Here is a 17907-nt window from a genome sequence, read left to right on the forward strand (position 1 = left end):
TACACTCTTGACATGACATAACTATAATCTGAAAGAACAGATACCCATCACCTCTATAGGATGTTCAGTCAAACCGATAATCCAAACACTGTAACTGAAACACCAACATAATTAACTGGCGAGGAAAGCCTAAGCCTTCTCAGTCTTACTAATTGGAGGCAATACAGGATCTCAATGCTGGGATTCCATCCCTAGATCTGCCCCCCTCTGATGTGTGCATTCTCTTAAATAGATTTAATCTGGATGGCTTCTGTGGAATGGGGATTAATTCCTGCTTTACACAATTTTGCCAGTCATATAAAACCTCAAAACAAGTTGTAAAAAGTGTTTTAATCTTTACCAAAAACCTAACGAGGAAATTACCACTATTTTCCATTAGAGTTCACATCACCCTCTGAGATAAAAATAAAACTTAGCAAACCCACTTACAACGTCATTGTGGTCACCCCACAGTCCCTCTAGTGTCTGTGAAATTCCTTAGGTAGCCACACTGATCAGGAATTTGCTTTCAACTCTTGAAGCTCTCTGACTAATTTTAAAGTTATTTGATGGAAAATTAGGCTTTGCAGAGTAAATCCGAGGCATATGCAAATAATCTGTGGCAAATGCCTTACCTTTTCTGTTACAACAGGCAGAAAAGCACATGTATGAAATTGCATTGTCTGAAACAAAAGATGAAACTGAAACATTCAAGTTTTTCATTCATCCAGGAATACTATGTAAAACATTATCTATATTGATACCATTTTTAAAGCTTACTCCTGGAGTTGATACTCAAAAAAAAAAAAAAAAAAAAAAGAGTTCAGGAAATATTCCTAGTCACAAAGAGTTCATAATGTGTTAAGAACTTTAACTTACTTTGCTTGACGTCTTAGCATTCAGCTTTTTAGTCTGAGAATTGTACCAGTTGAATGTTGGGAATAAATTTATCAAAAATAATACATTTAAGGACGATCAAATTTCCTTACTTAAAATATGAATCCGTCTTTATGGCCTGCAGGATTTATACAGTATTAGACCAGAAGGTGGTTGGATTACGTTACCTATAACAGTTCCCCTCCCAACCTTGATATGTAATGGTTTTTATGGATGATTCAAGATTCTATTTGCCACTGAAGTATTAAGAGCTTATACCTCCTCACCACTCATTCAGTAATGACTGCTCAGGACCTTGGGTATAATCCATGTCTGAGGGGCACAGCACTTCTAAACATGTGACACATTAATTCTAACTTCTTGAATAAAAGACAGCAACTGACGAAGCTAACAGGTTCCTCTCCATATTACCTATTTACCCACAGTGGAAATCTTGTACACTCTTAAACCCTAATGAAAGTTTTTTCAAGAAAGATTCAATGTAGTAGATGCTAGTCTGAATAAAGTATCATCAGGATATTTAGAAATTCTGCATGGTGCTGTTGCAGCCATGAGGTAACCACAGGGGAAACAACCTTAGGATGAAACCACCTTGGAAGATGGTAGAGTGAAGATAAATAAGGGTAATGTGTCTTAGATACTGATAAACCATTAAAGTAATCACCTCTTGAGGCTTGTTGTATCTGTAGTTCCTGTTTTATAAGACAATGAATTTCTTTATTTTACTTAACAAACAAACAAAAAAACCCCCAAATTCAAAGATTCTATTAATTGAGTATGTCCTTCTCTAAGTGTATATTTAAACACTTTTAGATTCTGAAGATCAGCACTGCCCCACGGACTTTACCGCAGAGATGGAGACATTCTGTACATAGCTCCACGATCCAATTCGCTAGCCGTTAGCAGCCTGTGGCTATTAAGCGCTTGAAATGTGGTTCACCTGACTAAGCAACTGAATTTCAAATTTCAGTTAATTTTAACTAATTTAAATTTAAATAACTACAAGTGGCTAATGGCTATCATATAGTACAGAGCAGCTCTATAGTTAAAAAAAACCTCCAAGCAGTAGATCTCGGACTTGTCTGGTAGATTAAGCTAGCTATTTCTACTGGCCACCTTGCCTACATCTCCAGTGGAGCTACCATTCACTGAAATTGGACTGTACTTCCTTTGCTCATGAGAATACAATAAAATCTGCTGTAATAGCTCCCAAATACTTTATTGTCATTCATGTCAATATGTACCATTTCAACCTTTCTCCTCTCTTGCTAATCTCATAAATTCAAACAAATGAAACATATTTTCATTCAATTAAGTACTTCCACCCTCAAGTTCTCATCCAGAAACCGGTTCTACCATACAGGTTACAGTCAACACTAATAAGTGACCACCACCCACTTTAACTCTCCAAGGTATAACATGTGAAAAACATAACATAACTCATGGCCTCTATGCTTTAGAGCTCACATTTTTTTCTAGTTCTCATACTGCCAGGATAGTTTAACAAAATTTCATTATTGTTTCATCTCTTTCTCACCATGCTGAAAGTCTCCAGCAGTGTCAGTTGTAATAGTTTTCAATACCCCAAATAGTGTATCTAGTAAAGGGTCATATGTAGTTATCAGTAAATATTAAGTGGAATATTAAAGCATTCTCTAAACTTTTTATATCAAACTATAAAAGCTGGTATTACCAAAACCAAAGCAAGAACACTTGGGCCTCTGAGATAAGGCTTCATATAGAATTCTAGTGACTATATGTTGAACAACTGGATATTCCCTTTCAAATTACATGAATGCTTTAAATAAAACAAGATGAAAGAAAAAAACACTACTACTAAATAAAGTTGAGAAAAATCCATCATTAAAGACCACTTATTAGACTGTCTCATCTTGAGGGCACCCAGTTAATTTTTTATGTGACAACTATAAAAGTACTTGGCAATATCTTCAAAAGGTAGTGAGAAAGTAAAATACTCTTACCATCATGTTTAAGAATCATTTGTATTACATTCCCAAAAAATAACTCATTCAGGTTTTAGTATATGTAATATGTAAAGTGTAAAATATCAATGGTAAAGTTGAACAGAATTTTCATGGCTTGTTGAAAAAATTAAGTATGATGTGATTATTTCAAACTATAATTCATATTTTTACTCTTATACTTGGCAAGATAAGTGTTTGTTTTAAAAATTAGTAGAAAATAAAGCCCATAGGAAGTGACAATTAAGAGCTAAATGTGTGGTTTAGCTTCACATTAGTTATTTAGGCATATGTTTTGGGGTGTTTTTTTTTTTTCATGTTTGCCACTTTCAAAAAAGAATCAATAAAAGGCATGTGAAAATATCTAAATGAACACAGGGGAAATAGTGTCAGAAATCAATACTTCTCTACCAGCATGTTTAACCTGCTGAAATGAAGTGTTAATCACAGAAATAAGATACCATATTACATTTATAAACTAATGAAACTAGAAAAAGCAAAGCGTGTGACACTATAATTAAACAGCTGGAAGACATCCAAGCCTGTGTAAGTTGATAACCCTGGTACAATCTCTGGCAGTGAAAAGGCAGGTCTGCAGTGAGTTGATATGGCCAGCTCAGTTGTTAATTGAATAACAGGCAATCTATAAACACTACTAATTGCCTGTGTGAAAACCTGTGTACAAGTAGAGAAGCTGCCTAAAGAAGCACACCAGGAAAAACTACATGGATAAAGCACTCAGCAAATCTTCTGTCTCTCTCAATTCTGTTAAGTCATAGCTTAGTTTTGTCACTGCATCCTTCTGATTAACCTCTACACAGCAGACTTAATGATACATTTTTCAAAAGATCATTTTTCTTCCTAACTCAATACGAAACACAGAACTATCAATTACCCATTTCAGAAAAGAACAAACAAGTAATCTAGAAAATTCAGCCTGTGAATGGAAAGCTTTCTAAATTGTAAAAGAAGACATGGTCTCATTCCCAACAGGCAAAATGCTTTTCGGAATTGTTCCGACGCATTTTGCAGAAGTGTGGCAGCTGCTGTGAATAGCATGGAGTGTTAAGATTTGACACTTTTTTTTTTCTTAAGGATATAGCCATTTGGGGAGGCTCAGAAACTGTTGCTGGAATTTTACTTACCCATTTAATAAATCCTTTTAGAATGATTATTTCAACCCTGGTGAATATAAAACATTTCAAAACTATTGCTCTAGGATCTAAATCAAACTTTATATTTTAAATCTGTAAAGAAGACTGGCCCAAGGGATTAGTTATGAGACAGGAAACCTCCTCTAGTTTAACATTCAAATTCAAATAAGGTCAGTGGAGAGCAAAGGTCATTGTCATGCTAAAGGTATCTAGCAGCTTCCATGAAATGAACTGATAAGCTTACCACTCCCTAGTGCACACAGTATTCCATCAGGAAACCCAGAACCAACAATCAGAGTACTACACAATATTGAGAAGCACAAGTATTAGAACCAGATTTACTTATACTCAATTATGGCTCCAGTACTAACTAGCTATAGGCAAAAAGCTTAGGCTGGGCGCGGTGGCTCATGCCTGTAATCCCAGAACTTGGGAGGCCAAGGCGGGTGTATCAAGAGGTCAGGAGTTCGAGACCAGCTTGACCTACATGGTGAAACCTAGTCTCTACTAAAAATACAAAAATTAGCCGGGTGTGGTGGCGCACACCTGTAATCCCAGCTACTCAGGAGGCTGAGGCAGGAGAATTGTTTAAACGCAGGAGGCGGAAGTTGCAGTGAGCTGAGATCATACCACCATACTCCAGCCTGAGCTAGAGTGAGACTGTGTCTCAAAAAAAAAAAAAAAAAAAGCTTAACGTCACTGGGCCTCAGTTTCTTCAACTAGAAAGTAGGACTTAGTAAATAAATCTCATAGGGTTGTTAATGAGGAATCAAAGATCTAACAGGTAATATACTTGCTTAGCAGGGTCTCACATAAGAAGTGCTTAATAATAGGAAAAGTTTTTTAAAATGAGGCATATAACCGTGAATTAAAATATCTTTAGCAGTAGCATGTAATTGAATAACTGAATGGTGCCTGAAGCTGAGCTTCTCTTTCACGTTTGATCAGTCTAGAAGAGAATAGCAGCTTTCACCAAAATTCCTTGAGAAAAAATATGGATTTGACTGGCCTCACTTTAAGATATAGACACACTTCAGCTAATTGATACTTTTTATTAAGACCAAGTGTAATTCTTCAAATATGAATCCTTCAGTCAATTAGAAATAAGAATGAAAAGAAGCTATTAAGAATCATTGTTAATTATTTTTTGAAAAATAAGTTTATAAGTATAAAAGGTGTGACAGGTGCTGCACACAGGGAAATCAATAAAGTCTAGGAAAGGGCTGTCATGTCTGCTTTTACCCTGGAGGACTCTTAATCTAAAGAGGTCCCCAGATATCCAGGAGAAAGACCTGATTTGCAATGTTTAGATATTAATTTCAAACACTCTTATCAAACATCAGAATTAACAATAACTGTTTGTTAGTTTCACCAATTCGCTGACTACAAAATGGTATGTTAATTGAAAAGACTTTTATGGACCAACCAGGTATGCCAAGTCTTCCATGTATTTATAGGTAGAACATAAGTGATCCAGTCTCCGTTAAAGCCCCACGCTCACTTCACGGGTAGAGATCCCCACCCACAATATGGGCACGGCAGCCTTCTGGAACCCACACCTGCTTCCAGCACATCCAGCTTCTTAGCAGGATAGGGAGTTACATTTCTCATCCTCGCTGCATTTGAACTTTAAGATTTTGGAAACTGTCAACATTGAGTTCTCTGCTCTTGAATTAATTTTATATCTTGCTCCAACAATCTAAACTTCCTGATCTTCAGGCCCAGATATAAACCCAGTTTCAACAAATATTAAAAACAGATAAATTACAAATGAAGCAAGATTCATTAACAATAAATATGTTAAAATATAATCATAATCCAATGTTGAAGCTCCTCCTAGAACACAAAATAAAAAAAAAGTACCAAACTAAAATTGCAATGCAGTTTCAGTATTTAAACACGGATGTTAAACAAATCTAACTATTTTTCAAATACCATGTATGAGTGTGTATGTGTGTGAGTATAAACCTTAACCACACATGGATTTCAATGATATGTATTTAGTGTATTTTACACTATTATTGTAGATATCCAAAGGGACTCTATTAAGAATGAAGTTACATCTATTACTTTAGATTAAAAGCAACTAATACTATACAGCATGGATTCATCAATTAAACTAGGTGTCACTTGAACCATTTTTGAAGCAGTTTGTTTTGTTTACAAATGCATGATCACATAAAAAAAAAATTCTTTAGGGAAAAACGATACACAGATGTTAGTGAGTGGCATTCAGACTAAAGTAGCATTTTTCCATGTCCTTCACTGATATCAACATTATAAGATTTCTGATATAAATATATGATGATTATTTTTAATCGTAAACTTGTGTACTTTAATATAGATTTTCAAATGGCTACCATATCAAAAACCATGAATCCATAACTAACTTACTTTAATCCAAAACAATCAAGAGTAGCATATGAATAAGATACCAAGATTTGTAGCTAAATACAAATAAAGAATCCTTACCCTCAAGGAGCTTCAAGTGAGAATACATCTTGGACTATTACCTATAATGTAATGTTGTGATATACAAACAGTATGATCAACATCCCACAGGAATACAAAGAATAGGTGATTTCTCAAGTATAAAAATTTTGCCAAGATGAAGAGTTGGGGAAAAGGGTGTCCCAAAGCAAAGCTTCAACCTAAATTAGACATGAAGGTTCAACCTAATAAGGTATGAAACCTACTGAGACAATATTCACCCTAATAAGAATATAGAATTCAGGGATGGGGAGTAGTTGAATATAAATATGCAAAGACAAGTTGTAAAAAGCCTTATGTTTCGTCCAGGCACGGTGGCTCACTCTGTAATCCCAGCACTTTGGGAGGCCAAGGTGGGTCACTTGAGGTCAGGAGTTTGAGACCAGCCTGGGCAACATGGTGAAACCCCTGTCTCTACTAAAAAAAAAAAAATTAGCTGGGTATGGTGGCAGGTGCCTGTAGTCCCAGCTACTTGGGAGGCTGAGGCAGAAGAATCGCTTGAACCTGGGAGGCAGAGATTGCAGTCAACCAAGATCACACCGTTGCACTCCAACCCAGGTGACAGAGTAAGATTCCATCTCAAACAAAAGAAAGCAAAACAAAACAAAAAGCCTTATGTTTCATGCAAGAGAATTTAGCATTTTTCCTAAAGTCAATGAGAAGATATCTAAAGCATATTTTTGTGCAGAGAAGTGATGATCAGAATTGTGTTTTAGAAAGTTCTAGTAGAAGGATTAGACTGGACAGGGATAGAGAACTGACCTAAAGAGGCCATTGAGGGGCCAGTGCAACTGTTCAAGTGAGAAATGGCACAGATGTGAACCAGGGCAATGAAGTGGCTGAGGGACTTGCCTGGTATTCAGAGTGAGCATAGATAGGCATTAGACTGGATATGGAAAGAGAAAGGATACCAAAAATAAGCACACCATTTCTAGTTTGAGTGACTAGATGCATGGTGAGACTCAACTGAGAGAGGAAATATAGAAGCACAACGTTGGGGAACTTCTGAGACTGGCCTGAATGAAAAAAAAATAAAAACTATATAAATTACCAAAGAAAATGCTCTGACAGTCAAGTTGAAATGCCCCGGTAAGAACAGGAAGAAAGTAAACTTTGGCTTTTTCCATTAAAATAAGTAACTTATCCTTCTTTGCTAAACCCACTGGTCAACATTATACTTTCCATGTAGCAACAGACCATTAAGCATCTTACAAATACAGTTCTAGCCTCTTGTTTATTTGCTTAATTATTTCCTATCGATATCCTGCATCTGTAAATCAGACCTTCCTAAGCTGTAGAAATTAAACTGTGATGTACACATTTCATCCTTTTCTGGAAGCACATGGGTGTTCAGAGCTACAGGGGGCTACTCTGATCTTGCCATTAGAAATTATTAGAAAAGGACTGCATGAGTTTCATGTGGGTATAGAAAGTAGAGGAGAAAAGGCAATTTCTTTCCATTGTGTTACAATTTGGCCCTCATAAATGTTCTAAGAGGCACAGGAGGACAAGTGTGAAGATGAGTCAGACTGGAGACATAGCAGTTATCCAGTGAGAGCTGGAATGGCTTGCGAGATATGGACACAGAGAGACAAACTTAAAGGAATGCTCAGTTACCTTCAACATCACAACTCAGGTAATTACGCACTTCATTCAAAATGAAGTTGATATCTTCCTCTGAAGGAATTGGATGGGGTGTAACATCAGTTGGAGTATCAGTAGTGCCAGCGATCGTCATCTTTTGCCAGGGTAAGAAGAAAATAACTCGCCCATCGCTGGTCGCTGGGTCAAGAAGTCCCATGCTCTCTGGGCTGAGGTACAAAGAAGGGTTATTTATTTCTGAAATTTTCAGAAGTTTAACATTAATCTGCATTCTAAAAACTATTTATTCATTAATTCTCAAATAAACAAACAAAAAAGATATGAACTATTACTTGTACTTCCCCTACCCTAGAAACTCCTGAAAGAAACAAATAACAAAATAGAATGAAACAAATGTGATAATAATAACATTGCACCGCAGAGCTACCCCGTCCCTCCCCACTTCAACAATGCAAGGTTAAGAAAGTGGGCTTCAACTTCCAACTGTTTGAGTTTCATACTCCTTGGACCATTCACATCAGATAATGTCAGCAGGATAAATGTCTATAATTTCCTTTATAATGGTAAATTAAGGGTACGTCTTCAACCTTTCTTCAAGAATAGCCAAAGTATTTTCCTGGGACATTTGACATTTCATCGCTCAGTAGAAATTCTCAGGAATACATGAGAAAGTGAAGGGTCTACCTTTCTAGAAACTAAAATGTAATCACAAAGTTCTTTACTACTTTATGCCTAGATGAACTCGGGCCACTTCTCCAAATATGAGATTTCTTACTCTATTTTGAGGTTACAAAAATCTCAAGAAGTGCATCTAGAAGAAAAGAGCTCCATTTTTTTACTACTCCCTAAATAACAATGTCCTATGATTAGGTCAAGCAGGACAGGAACATGTTAGCAATGAAAATCTTTCACAGAGAAGACACTAGTAGTGTACTACGCTAAATCAAGGTACAATGCTGCCTCTACTGACAGACTATATAAAATCTCCCAAAACTAGAGTCAAAAAATTTTACTGACATTTACTATTCTAAAATCAAATAATAAAACATATTTGAAAGAATAGGAAACTGTAAACAAACATTAACAAAACCCGTCGTTTTGTTTTTAAATCACTAAAAACAGATGTTTTATTTTGTTCCTTAGCCATTTAAAGAAATCTGGAGATGTTAAAAGAGTGAGAGGAATCTTAAAGTGTCCTATTCAAGTAGAACACTACAAATCTTCAGACAGCTGCTTCAATTTGACTGAATTCTTGTATCAAGCCAGTGTTACTGGTATTTTCTATAAATATGGTTTTAGCTTCTATTAACGTTATTTCTTAAATAGGAAACATAATTCTATTTGGTTTGAACAAATTTCAAGAAATCCCTCTTACACATAAATTTAAAAGGACATACAGTCAGATTTTTATCTTTATCATCATTCCCGTAAAATTTTTTTAAAAAATGATTTATCCCAATGTGTAAAAATCAAAGGCTAGCAACTGTGTAAAAAATAATATTATTTTATATATAAAAAAGAAACATACAGGCAGTTTAACTAATGCATCTCCTTTATTTAAACCACAAGGAGTATGAGTCTTTCTCTTCAAAAAACTCTCGGCCACATGAAACGCTTGCCCTGTCTACTCAGCCTTACCATCAAGAAGTCACTGTTCACAGCCTATCTGAGACACACTGGAGAGAGTGGGTAGAAGTTCTTCTACTTAGCTAATCCAAAAAGCAACCTGGAAATCTGCAATCATTTAAAGCGCAGCTCAGAGTCCCACCTTCACTCAGCGTTACTTAGAAAATAATTTTACTTTTACTCTAATATATTGAAAACTACAAATATCAAGTATTTTTGATCTCTAAATATGATTATTTTTTCTTTGCATTTATCATAAAACTCTCTAAAAATCTTAGAAGAAACTAGTTAATCACATGTTTTATAAGTATATTTTTTGATCCTGGGTTGATATGCCCTTAGATTACATCAGTCACTTTGAGATTAGAAATGAGAATAGAACACTCAGAGTTCAAGCATTCTATCTGATAAACAGAACTATATTGAAACAAAAAAATATATTCCATATTCTAACACTTGATAAATTATATGCTAACATATTTTATACGACTATATCATGGACCAGACATCATATGATGTGTCTAAAATAATAAACCTGATAAATTTAATCATAAAATTATAATATTCATCAACCTAAAAAGGAAATACCATTAGAAATGCACAACTACTGAATCCTTTAAAAACTTTCAATGCAATAAAGTAGTTTAAAAGGTGAACGTGATGGTTACCAACACACACGTAACTGGAACCTGTAGAGAATCAACTGCTTAAGTGAAGACATATGTGACAAACATAAAATTAACAAGCACAGAGGGAAGACAAAGCTATTAATGAATGTTATAAAAATTTAAGAATCCACTTGGAAATATCTTTCATCAGTTCTAAATTACCTAATTCACACCCTCCCTTAGGGAAAAGTTTGTTTTCTCATGAAGGATTAATTTTGCAATTTCACACTAAAGTTTGAGAATGGATATCAACTATAGTGATAGCATACACAATGCAATAAGGCATAGGTCTTTTTTCGATATATACGATTCATTTGACATCAAGAGGGAAAGCCTGCTGCTAATTTATGTGTGTGTCTAGGATTAAATGTAATGAACATTCTTCTCATGCAGACCATCACTTTCCTGAAGTGCCCTTAGTTAAACTGAAATCAATTTATTGTTAACTACTTAGCAATCAGTGTTAGAGTTAACAGTATGTACACACATTATAGAAAAAAAAATTGACCTCTTGTCAGTAGCAAAAAGCATCAGTAGGCTAAACAAAGATGATTATTTTCTGCATTTCAGTCATTTGGTGTATTATCGCTGCTTTTGGAAGAGTATCTAGCCATAACTCTCAAGGAAATTCCAGATTTGTTCTTAATATAAAGAGTGGCTTTCAAAATTTCTGTGTTGTGTTTTCCAAAATTAAAACAATTTTTCCTTCTTCCCCTCTTCCCCTAAAAAGCTGCTATCATGGTGTAAGATAACTCTGCAGGTGGAACATTAGTTAAGGTTACAACAAAATTAACAAATGCTATAAAGAGATTTCTGAAAACAGCCCAGGAAGATACACTGCACATATGGTTCTTTACTCTTCCTTTGCCAGCCTACACACAATAAATCAATGGTTACTGAACTCACTGCATTTCCAAATGGATCAGGTACTAACTGAAACATGCCTGGTCTTAAATTATCATTAGCCAGTTGTGGGGCAGCCCCAGAAGCTTTGGTTCATCCCTGAAGACGTAGTCAAAACTGTTGAGTAACAGCTGCTAAGTATGATTGCCTGATGATACCACAGAGTCATTTCAGTTTGGGATCTCCTAACATCACCCAAGAGAATGACTTGATAGGAAGAGGAAAACCACCCCTACGTGATGCTAGAAATACAGTTGCCTCAAGGTCAGTCCTGAATGAGGGAATGAACCCTTAATCTAGGTCACAATCCAAAGAGAAGGGGCTCGTCTGTAAGACAGCCTGAATGGGAACTAGGCTGCAGACCATTCCTTTAAAGCTTCCAACAGGATAGGTAGTGGTTATAGCTCACAGTGCTAAAAATGGGGATATTAATTTCTCCCAAAATAGAATGAGGTCACTTGCTGCATCTTAGCCTGAGACAGATCTAGCTGTAACTAACACCATCACGCTTCAGGAGACCTGAAGCTAATGCTGAATTTTTAGGATTCAGAATGTTTAAAATATTACATCTGGGTAATATATACCTTTATTCTTAAGAGACACGAAATCTACTCGTTACTAAGTGTATAAAGCATAGTATAGAACAGTATATATATGTAACATGACCACTTTCACACAAAATTTTTAACAGAATACACATTTGTGCTTATAAAAACATTTTATGGAAGGAATTGGGAGAAGAGGTTATTAATTACCAGAGAAGAACTGAGGAAGGGAACAAAAGGTAGGGGGAATAAGAGGCAGGCTTTCAATTTTCATTTTCATATTTCTATTTTTTTCTATGGTGATTGAAATTTCTAGTTATGTACTTACATTATTCATTTATTTTTATCTACAGGGGTTACCTGGGCAGTAAGTTGAAGAAGAATCATGTTTTACTTTCATATTTTAAATTCACCATATTAAAAAGTTCATAAATGTTAGATTAAAATTTTAATATAAATAAAGCAACAATCTCAATATAAGCAAGTTAACATTAAAAAATTTAGTAGGACTCATTAAAAAAATATTTACTAGGCACTATTATGTGCCAGACACTGTACCAATAGCTGGGGATACAGCAGTCTATAATTAAACAGAGAAAAAATAACCCAAAGATCATTGTCAAACCTTATACCAGTTAGGTATTATCAAGATATAAGGGTCCAGGCATGGTGGCTCACGCCTGTAATCCCAGCACTTTGGGAGGCAAGGCGGGCGGATCACTTGAGGCCAGGAGTTTGAGACCAACCTGGCCAACATGCTGAAACCCTGTCTCTACTAAAAATATGAAAATTAGCTGGGTGTGGTGGCAGGCCAGCTACTCCGGAGGCTGAGGCAGGAGAATCACTTGAACCTGGGAGGCGGAGGTTGCAGTGGGCCAAGATGGCACCACTACACTCCAGCCTAGGTGACACAGCAAAACTTCATCTCAAAAAAAAAAAAAAAAAAAGATATAAGGAACCAGAAGCTGAAAGAAGTAGCTTGCCCAGGTCACACAGCCCAAGGAAAAGTGATGAACAAACCCCAGAAGTCCTACAGCAAGGCATCACTTTAATTCTGCCTACAATCTCCTTGTCTCTGCACTCTGAAAGGGCAGAATGTTTTCCCATTTTAATGACTGGAAAGCTAAGGTTCACAAAACAAAATGGCTTGTCCCAAAGGATGTAATTGTTTAATGACAGAATTAACATAAGGCCTGTGGGGAATAGTATGTGTCTTCTGACATGATGGGATGATAGTGAAGAAAACATAAGGCACACAACAAATGAGAATATGTTGAATCTAGTAAAATCTAAACAAATATAAGACTTATGATGATTGCATCTACACTCCATTCTTAGAGATATTTAAAAACAAAAACTCATAAACTAGCTGGCCTTAGATATTTTTAATTGAACACAAAAGCATATACAATTGCATCTGGAACTAATGTTGAAAACTTCTCTACATACAAGAAACATATGGGACATTTACATATATTTATTTTTCTCCTTTTCATTTGAACTAAGCTTCTGGTTAACAGTTTTAAAAACTCAATTAGGTACCACTGCATTAAGTTTCTATTATCTTATGCAGTGGTGCCTTAAGAGGCACCTTGATGTCTCCAGTCCAAAGTAAAAATCCTAAAGACTATCTGTTTCTCTCACATACACATTTTGAAAACACAAAGAAAATCTTGGAAGTTGGTGGATAAAAAATTCTCTTTAATTATTTTCTCAGAAGTGTATCTGGTACCAATTAGGTACACCTTGGACTCTTCAGGAAGATTTAGTTACCGGACAACCAACAACTAAAAAGGCAGCATGGTCTATGGCATAGCAGGATAGCATTCTAGGAGAATACAAGTATTAAACAAAATATCACAGGTTCTACACATCTACTTTATCAAATATTAAAAGCTGTATATTCCCTTTATGGAAAATCATTAAAACATGGAAAGAAGTAACTCTCACCCATAATCACATTACCTCGAAATAATCACCATTCACATTTAACGTATTTCCTTCCAGTCTTTTTATATATACATTGTTAGAACCTACAGCATATAAAATATCAAGTCCTACACTCTAAATTAACATTGTATCATTAGTGTTTACTTAGGGCATTAAAATTATTTATAATTACAATTTCTTAATGACTATATAATATGCCCTTGTGTGGTTATACCATAATTTATTTATCTATTACCCTAAGGTGAGGAACTGAAGTAGCTTCTAATATTTCTCAACTACAAACAATGCCATAATGAATACTGTTGCACGTAAGACATTATGTCATATAGAATTACTACTTTACCTACTAGGTTTATCACATATGGAAATAAAAACAGTACACATGCTCTATACCCTTAGCATGGCCGTATGAATTTTTTCTATAAATAACTTAAAAATGCATGCTATGGGTAATTACTTTTTAGCCAGAACCACACAAATGTTTCTTTTGTAATTTATTAAAAATTTCAAGCACATACAAAAAGAGTTTAATGACCCTGCATGTACCCATCACCCAGTTTAAATGATTTTCATTTAATAGCTATTATTTCATCTCTACTCCTACCCATTTCTTCATCCTCAATTATCTTTTTTAATTTGATAGGTTAGATATTATATCTGGTTTTTGCTTACTACTATATTTTTTAAAAATATTTCAAAAGTTATAAACCTAAGAATACTTGGTAGCCCACAACTTCAGATTCTTCATAAGCAAATTTGGGTATTCTGCAAAATTAATGTCTTATTCTTTTAACTAAAATACGTCCTTTATAAAAAATTTTGCAAAATTAGTTCTGTTAATGACTGAAGTAAAAGTTTAATTCAAAAATACCAATGCTTAGTCTCTGAAGGTGACTACACTGAACAAAGAAAAATAAATCCCAAAGCATTAACCCTTAGAAATGAGTATTGCCATAAGTGGCTAAAACGTCCCAAGTCTGGTTTGTATTTTGTATTTTGGAAGAGTTCCTTTACTTATTTCTCCTGATTTTGAACAGCAGGTTAGACCATCTATTGTTATGCTAGAAGAAGAAATTAACCACAGACAATCTCTCCTGACCCTCTTTCTTGGGTGACAACTGCCACATTGGAAGACAGTTACCTGTAATAACCAGGCATCACAATATGGACACCAGCACTTGGCTGGCAGATAGCTGCTGCGTCTTTATCATCCATTTTGCGCACAGAGTCCGTGAAAGGTCCCGTGGCATTGATAACACATTTGGCTCTCACGTCAAATTCCTGCCCTGTGAAAGAAAGTGGCATCAATCACACACCCCATTTGCTTCTCTGTTAACGGATGTTGTGTATCACTAATTCATCTATTAATTTAACCTATGGTGCACACTAAGTGACCTGAGCAGCTCAAGTTATTGAAGAGCCGAACAAAAGGCTCGTATCTGAGTGAATTTACCAAAAACAAGTCTGAATTGAAGAAAGAAAAGCATTCCACTTTCTCATTATGGATTTCAGTCTATCTTATAAGTGCCCAGCGTCAAAGCACCAAACATGAAAAAGTAGAATGAGTAAATAAGCCGCTTTCTCTTGAAAACTCAAATGTGTAAGCAGCATCGCTGTGAGAAAATGTGTATCACAGAGCTTTTGTTCAAGAAACGATATAATTTTGAAACTGCCTACCTATGTGGTGCTACAGCCAAGGCAATAATGAAAATCTAAATAAAGTTAAAGATGATTAACTTTAACAGTGTGTAAATGCAATGCCTATGTCACCAAATGATACTTTGAAACTTGGCACATTTATTTAATTGTATTAATAATATGTTTTTGTAAAGAAAATGGAATGCATTCGTAGCTGTGGGAATCTGGTGGGCATTTTATTATTATCATTATCATTATTACAACTATAATACAAAGGGGAAAAATTGCCAAGCCCCACAAGGGAAATGTCATTAAACCAGTCATTGTTGACAATAAGGAATATAATCAATATGACTCTGAAGCATGGCTTAAATGAAAGAGAAGTGACAGAAAAATTATAATTCAGTCATTATATAAGCCAGGCAAGATACTAAGAAACACCTCCCTCCCAGAGACCTGGCATACCTGTGAGGACATCCTTGCACCGTGCGCCGCTCACACGCACTTTCCCTGTCTGGGGGTCTGTCTTCTTGAGCAAGCTCACTACCTCCATGTAATTGGCTGTGGCAGCCCCATACCTGGCAGCAGTCAGAGCAATGGCAAGGTTCATCCGTGCATCGTTATGTTGTCCTGCAGCGGGGAAAGCATCAGGGGAGGGACAGGAGTCACCTCGAGCCACAGACTGGTGGTACAGAAGTGTGTCACAACAGATATGTCACATGTGTCCCTGTCACCCAGGATATACATGATGGCTGGGCGGCTTGACAGGGCACGATTTAAAAATACACGGTCATTCTCAGCCAGGCATCTACCTGCCACTTCAGCAAGTGCATTTCGCGTACCGTAAAAATAGTGAAAATATCCCTTTCCTACAGAGCTGACATCAATTATCTGAAAGTTAAGAAATAAGTAATTATTCTCTCAGTGTTGGAACATATGTATATGTCAGGCTTTTCCTAATACAGACGAATCGTATGCATGAAAGTGAAGCAATTCAAAACTTCAGAGTATTTGACACCCCAACTGGTGTTGACGAACAATTTTTATGAGTATTTTTATGTGTATGTGCTCTAATATTCAAAATCAAGAGCTTAATCTTCCTTACAGCATTTCTCAGTATTCTGTAAAAGGATTTTTCTTGGTCTGAATTTTGATCAGGGCTCCTTAAAATGTAACTTTTTTTTAATCACACATAAAAGGTAAGAAATTAAGCAGGGCAAAATTTAATTACAGAACAATTCCTACCTGTATTGTTAAAGATTTATTGCTGAAAAATCCTAGTTAAAGAAAACTAAGGGGGAGGAGGAGGGGGGAAAGATGATTAATCACTTTAAAATACTGGCATCACTAGAGACTTTTTCTATTTATTATTGCCAGCAGAGTTAACGCTGACCAGGAAGAATTACTCTACATTGCAAGGGCCAGGTTCTCTGTGCCCTGAATAATTAATTATCCAGGGCTAGATGTATTGAAGCAGGGTACAAATTCCCACACATTGGGATCAGTTCTATCAAGATAATACTGATAAAGGGATGAATTTGTAATGGATATTGTTGTTGATTTATGTTGCCAGCATACCAAACGTTTAGTATAAATGGTTTATGTAAAGTTTCTTCCTTGTGATTCAGTCTGTGCAGGGCTAGCAGCACTACAGAAGTAATCTGTTCCAGCTAAAAGGGCAAAGTTATAAAGAGAGAATCAATGACTGAAGATTCTGCTGCCCCTCCCCACAAACGTCTGATTCTAAAACCACTGAACATAATCGGCTAAGAATCGTCCCCCCAAAATTAAATGCTCTATCAAGTGGAGAACATACATTAAACCTCAACATGCAAAATAAGGAGTTGTTTTATCTAACAATTAATAGAATGAAAGTAGGAGAAGGAAAAACAACAATGACAATAGCGGTAGTTGAGCTGTAAGTGGGAAGGGTAGCAATTCCATAGTTTCCACTCAGCATGATCCTAAAGTTGCCTAAAATCATAAGTATATTTGAAGTTAAGCTTAAGAAATCAATTTTTATTAATGTAGGGTTCCTTGCTTAAAACTGGAATACATTTTATAAAACTAAATGCACGAAAACAGTCCAAAGAAACTAAATAAAATTTCCATTACAGATCTTCTCCTTAAATTAAGAAAATAACACAGTACCCATCCCACCCAATCTTTCTGGTTGATTTATATATCTAACAAGGAAACACCCTGCCCCACAAAGGCACATATCTGGTATTACAAGAAATCCAAGTCATGCTTGCCCTCACCATAAGTGTAGAGAAACTCTCACCCATTCAGGTGTGCCTTGAAGCCTCTGGAAAGCCATGTGTAAATGAAATATTTTAAATCCTAAATAAAGTCACTATTTAAAGGAACCAGGCAGAAATTCCATTTATGAAATGGTAGCTCCTTTAGAAAATAGTTACACATTCATCTGACTCTAAGGTGACTTTAAAAAGATAAATTTTTCTTTTAATAT

General features: G+C 35.6%; 1 protein-coding gene across 2 annotated transcripts in view; it reads right to left on the reverse strand.

The window, feature by feature from the left end:
• Positions 1–17907, reverse strand: part of GPD2 (glycerol-3-phosphate dehydrogenase 2 (mitochondrial)) — a 153080-nt gene that overhangs the window by 17642 nt on the left and 117531 nt on the right. For both annotated transcript variants that reach the window (XM_011991921.1, XM_011991913.1), the window contains exons 7-9: positions 15900–16064; positions 14938–15082; positions 8120–8313 (exon numbers count right to left, since the gene is read on the reverse strand). In XM_011991921.1, coding sequence (XP_011847311.1) covers positions 8120–8313; positions 14938–15082; positions 15900–16064 — 504 coding nt within the window. The remainder of the gene's footprint in view (positions 1–8119; positions 8314–14937; positions 15083–15899; positions 16065–17907) is intronic.

This window comes from Mandrillus leucophaeus, unplaced genomic scaffold (genome assembly GCF_000951045.1).
Source record: "Mandrillus leucophaeus isolate KB7577 unplaced genomic scaffold, Mleu.le_1.0 Scaffold110, whole genome shotgun sequence".
NCBI lineage: Eukaryota > Metazoa > Chordata > Mammalia > Primates > Cercopithecidae > Mandrillus > Mandrillus leucophaeus.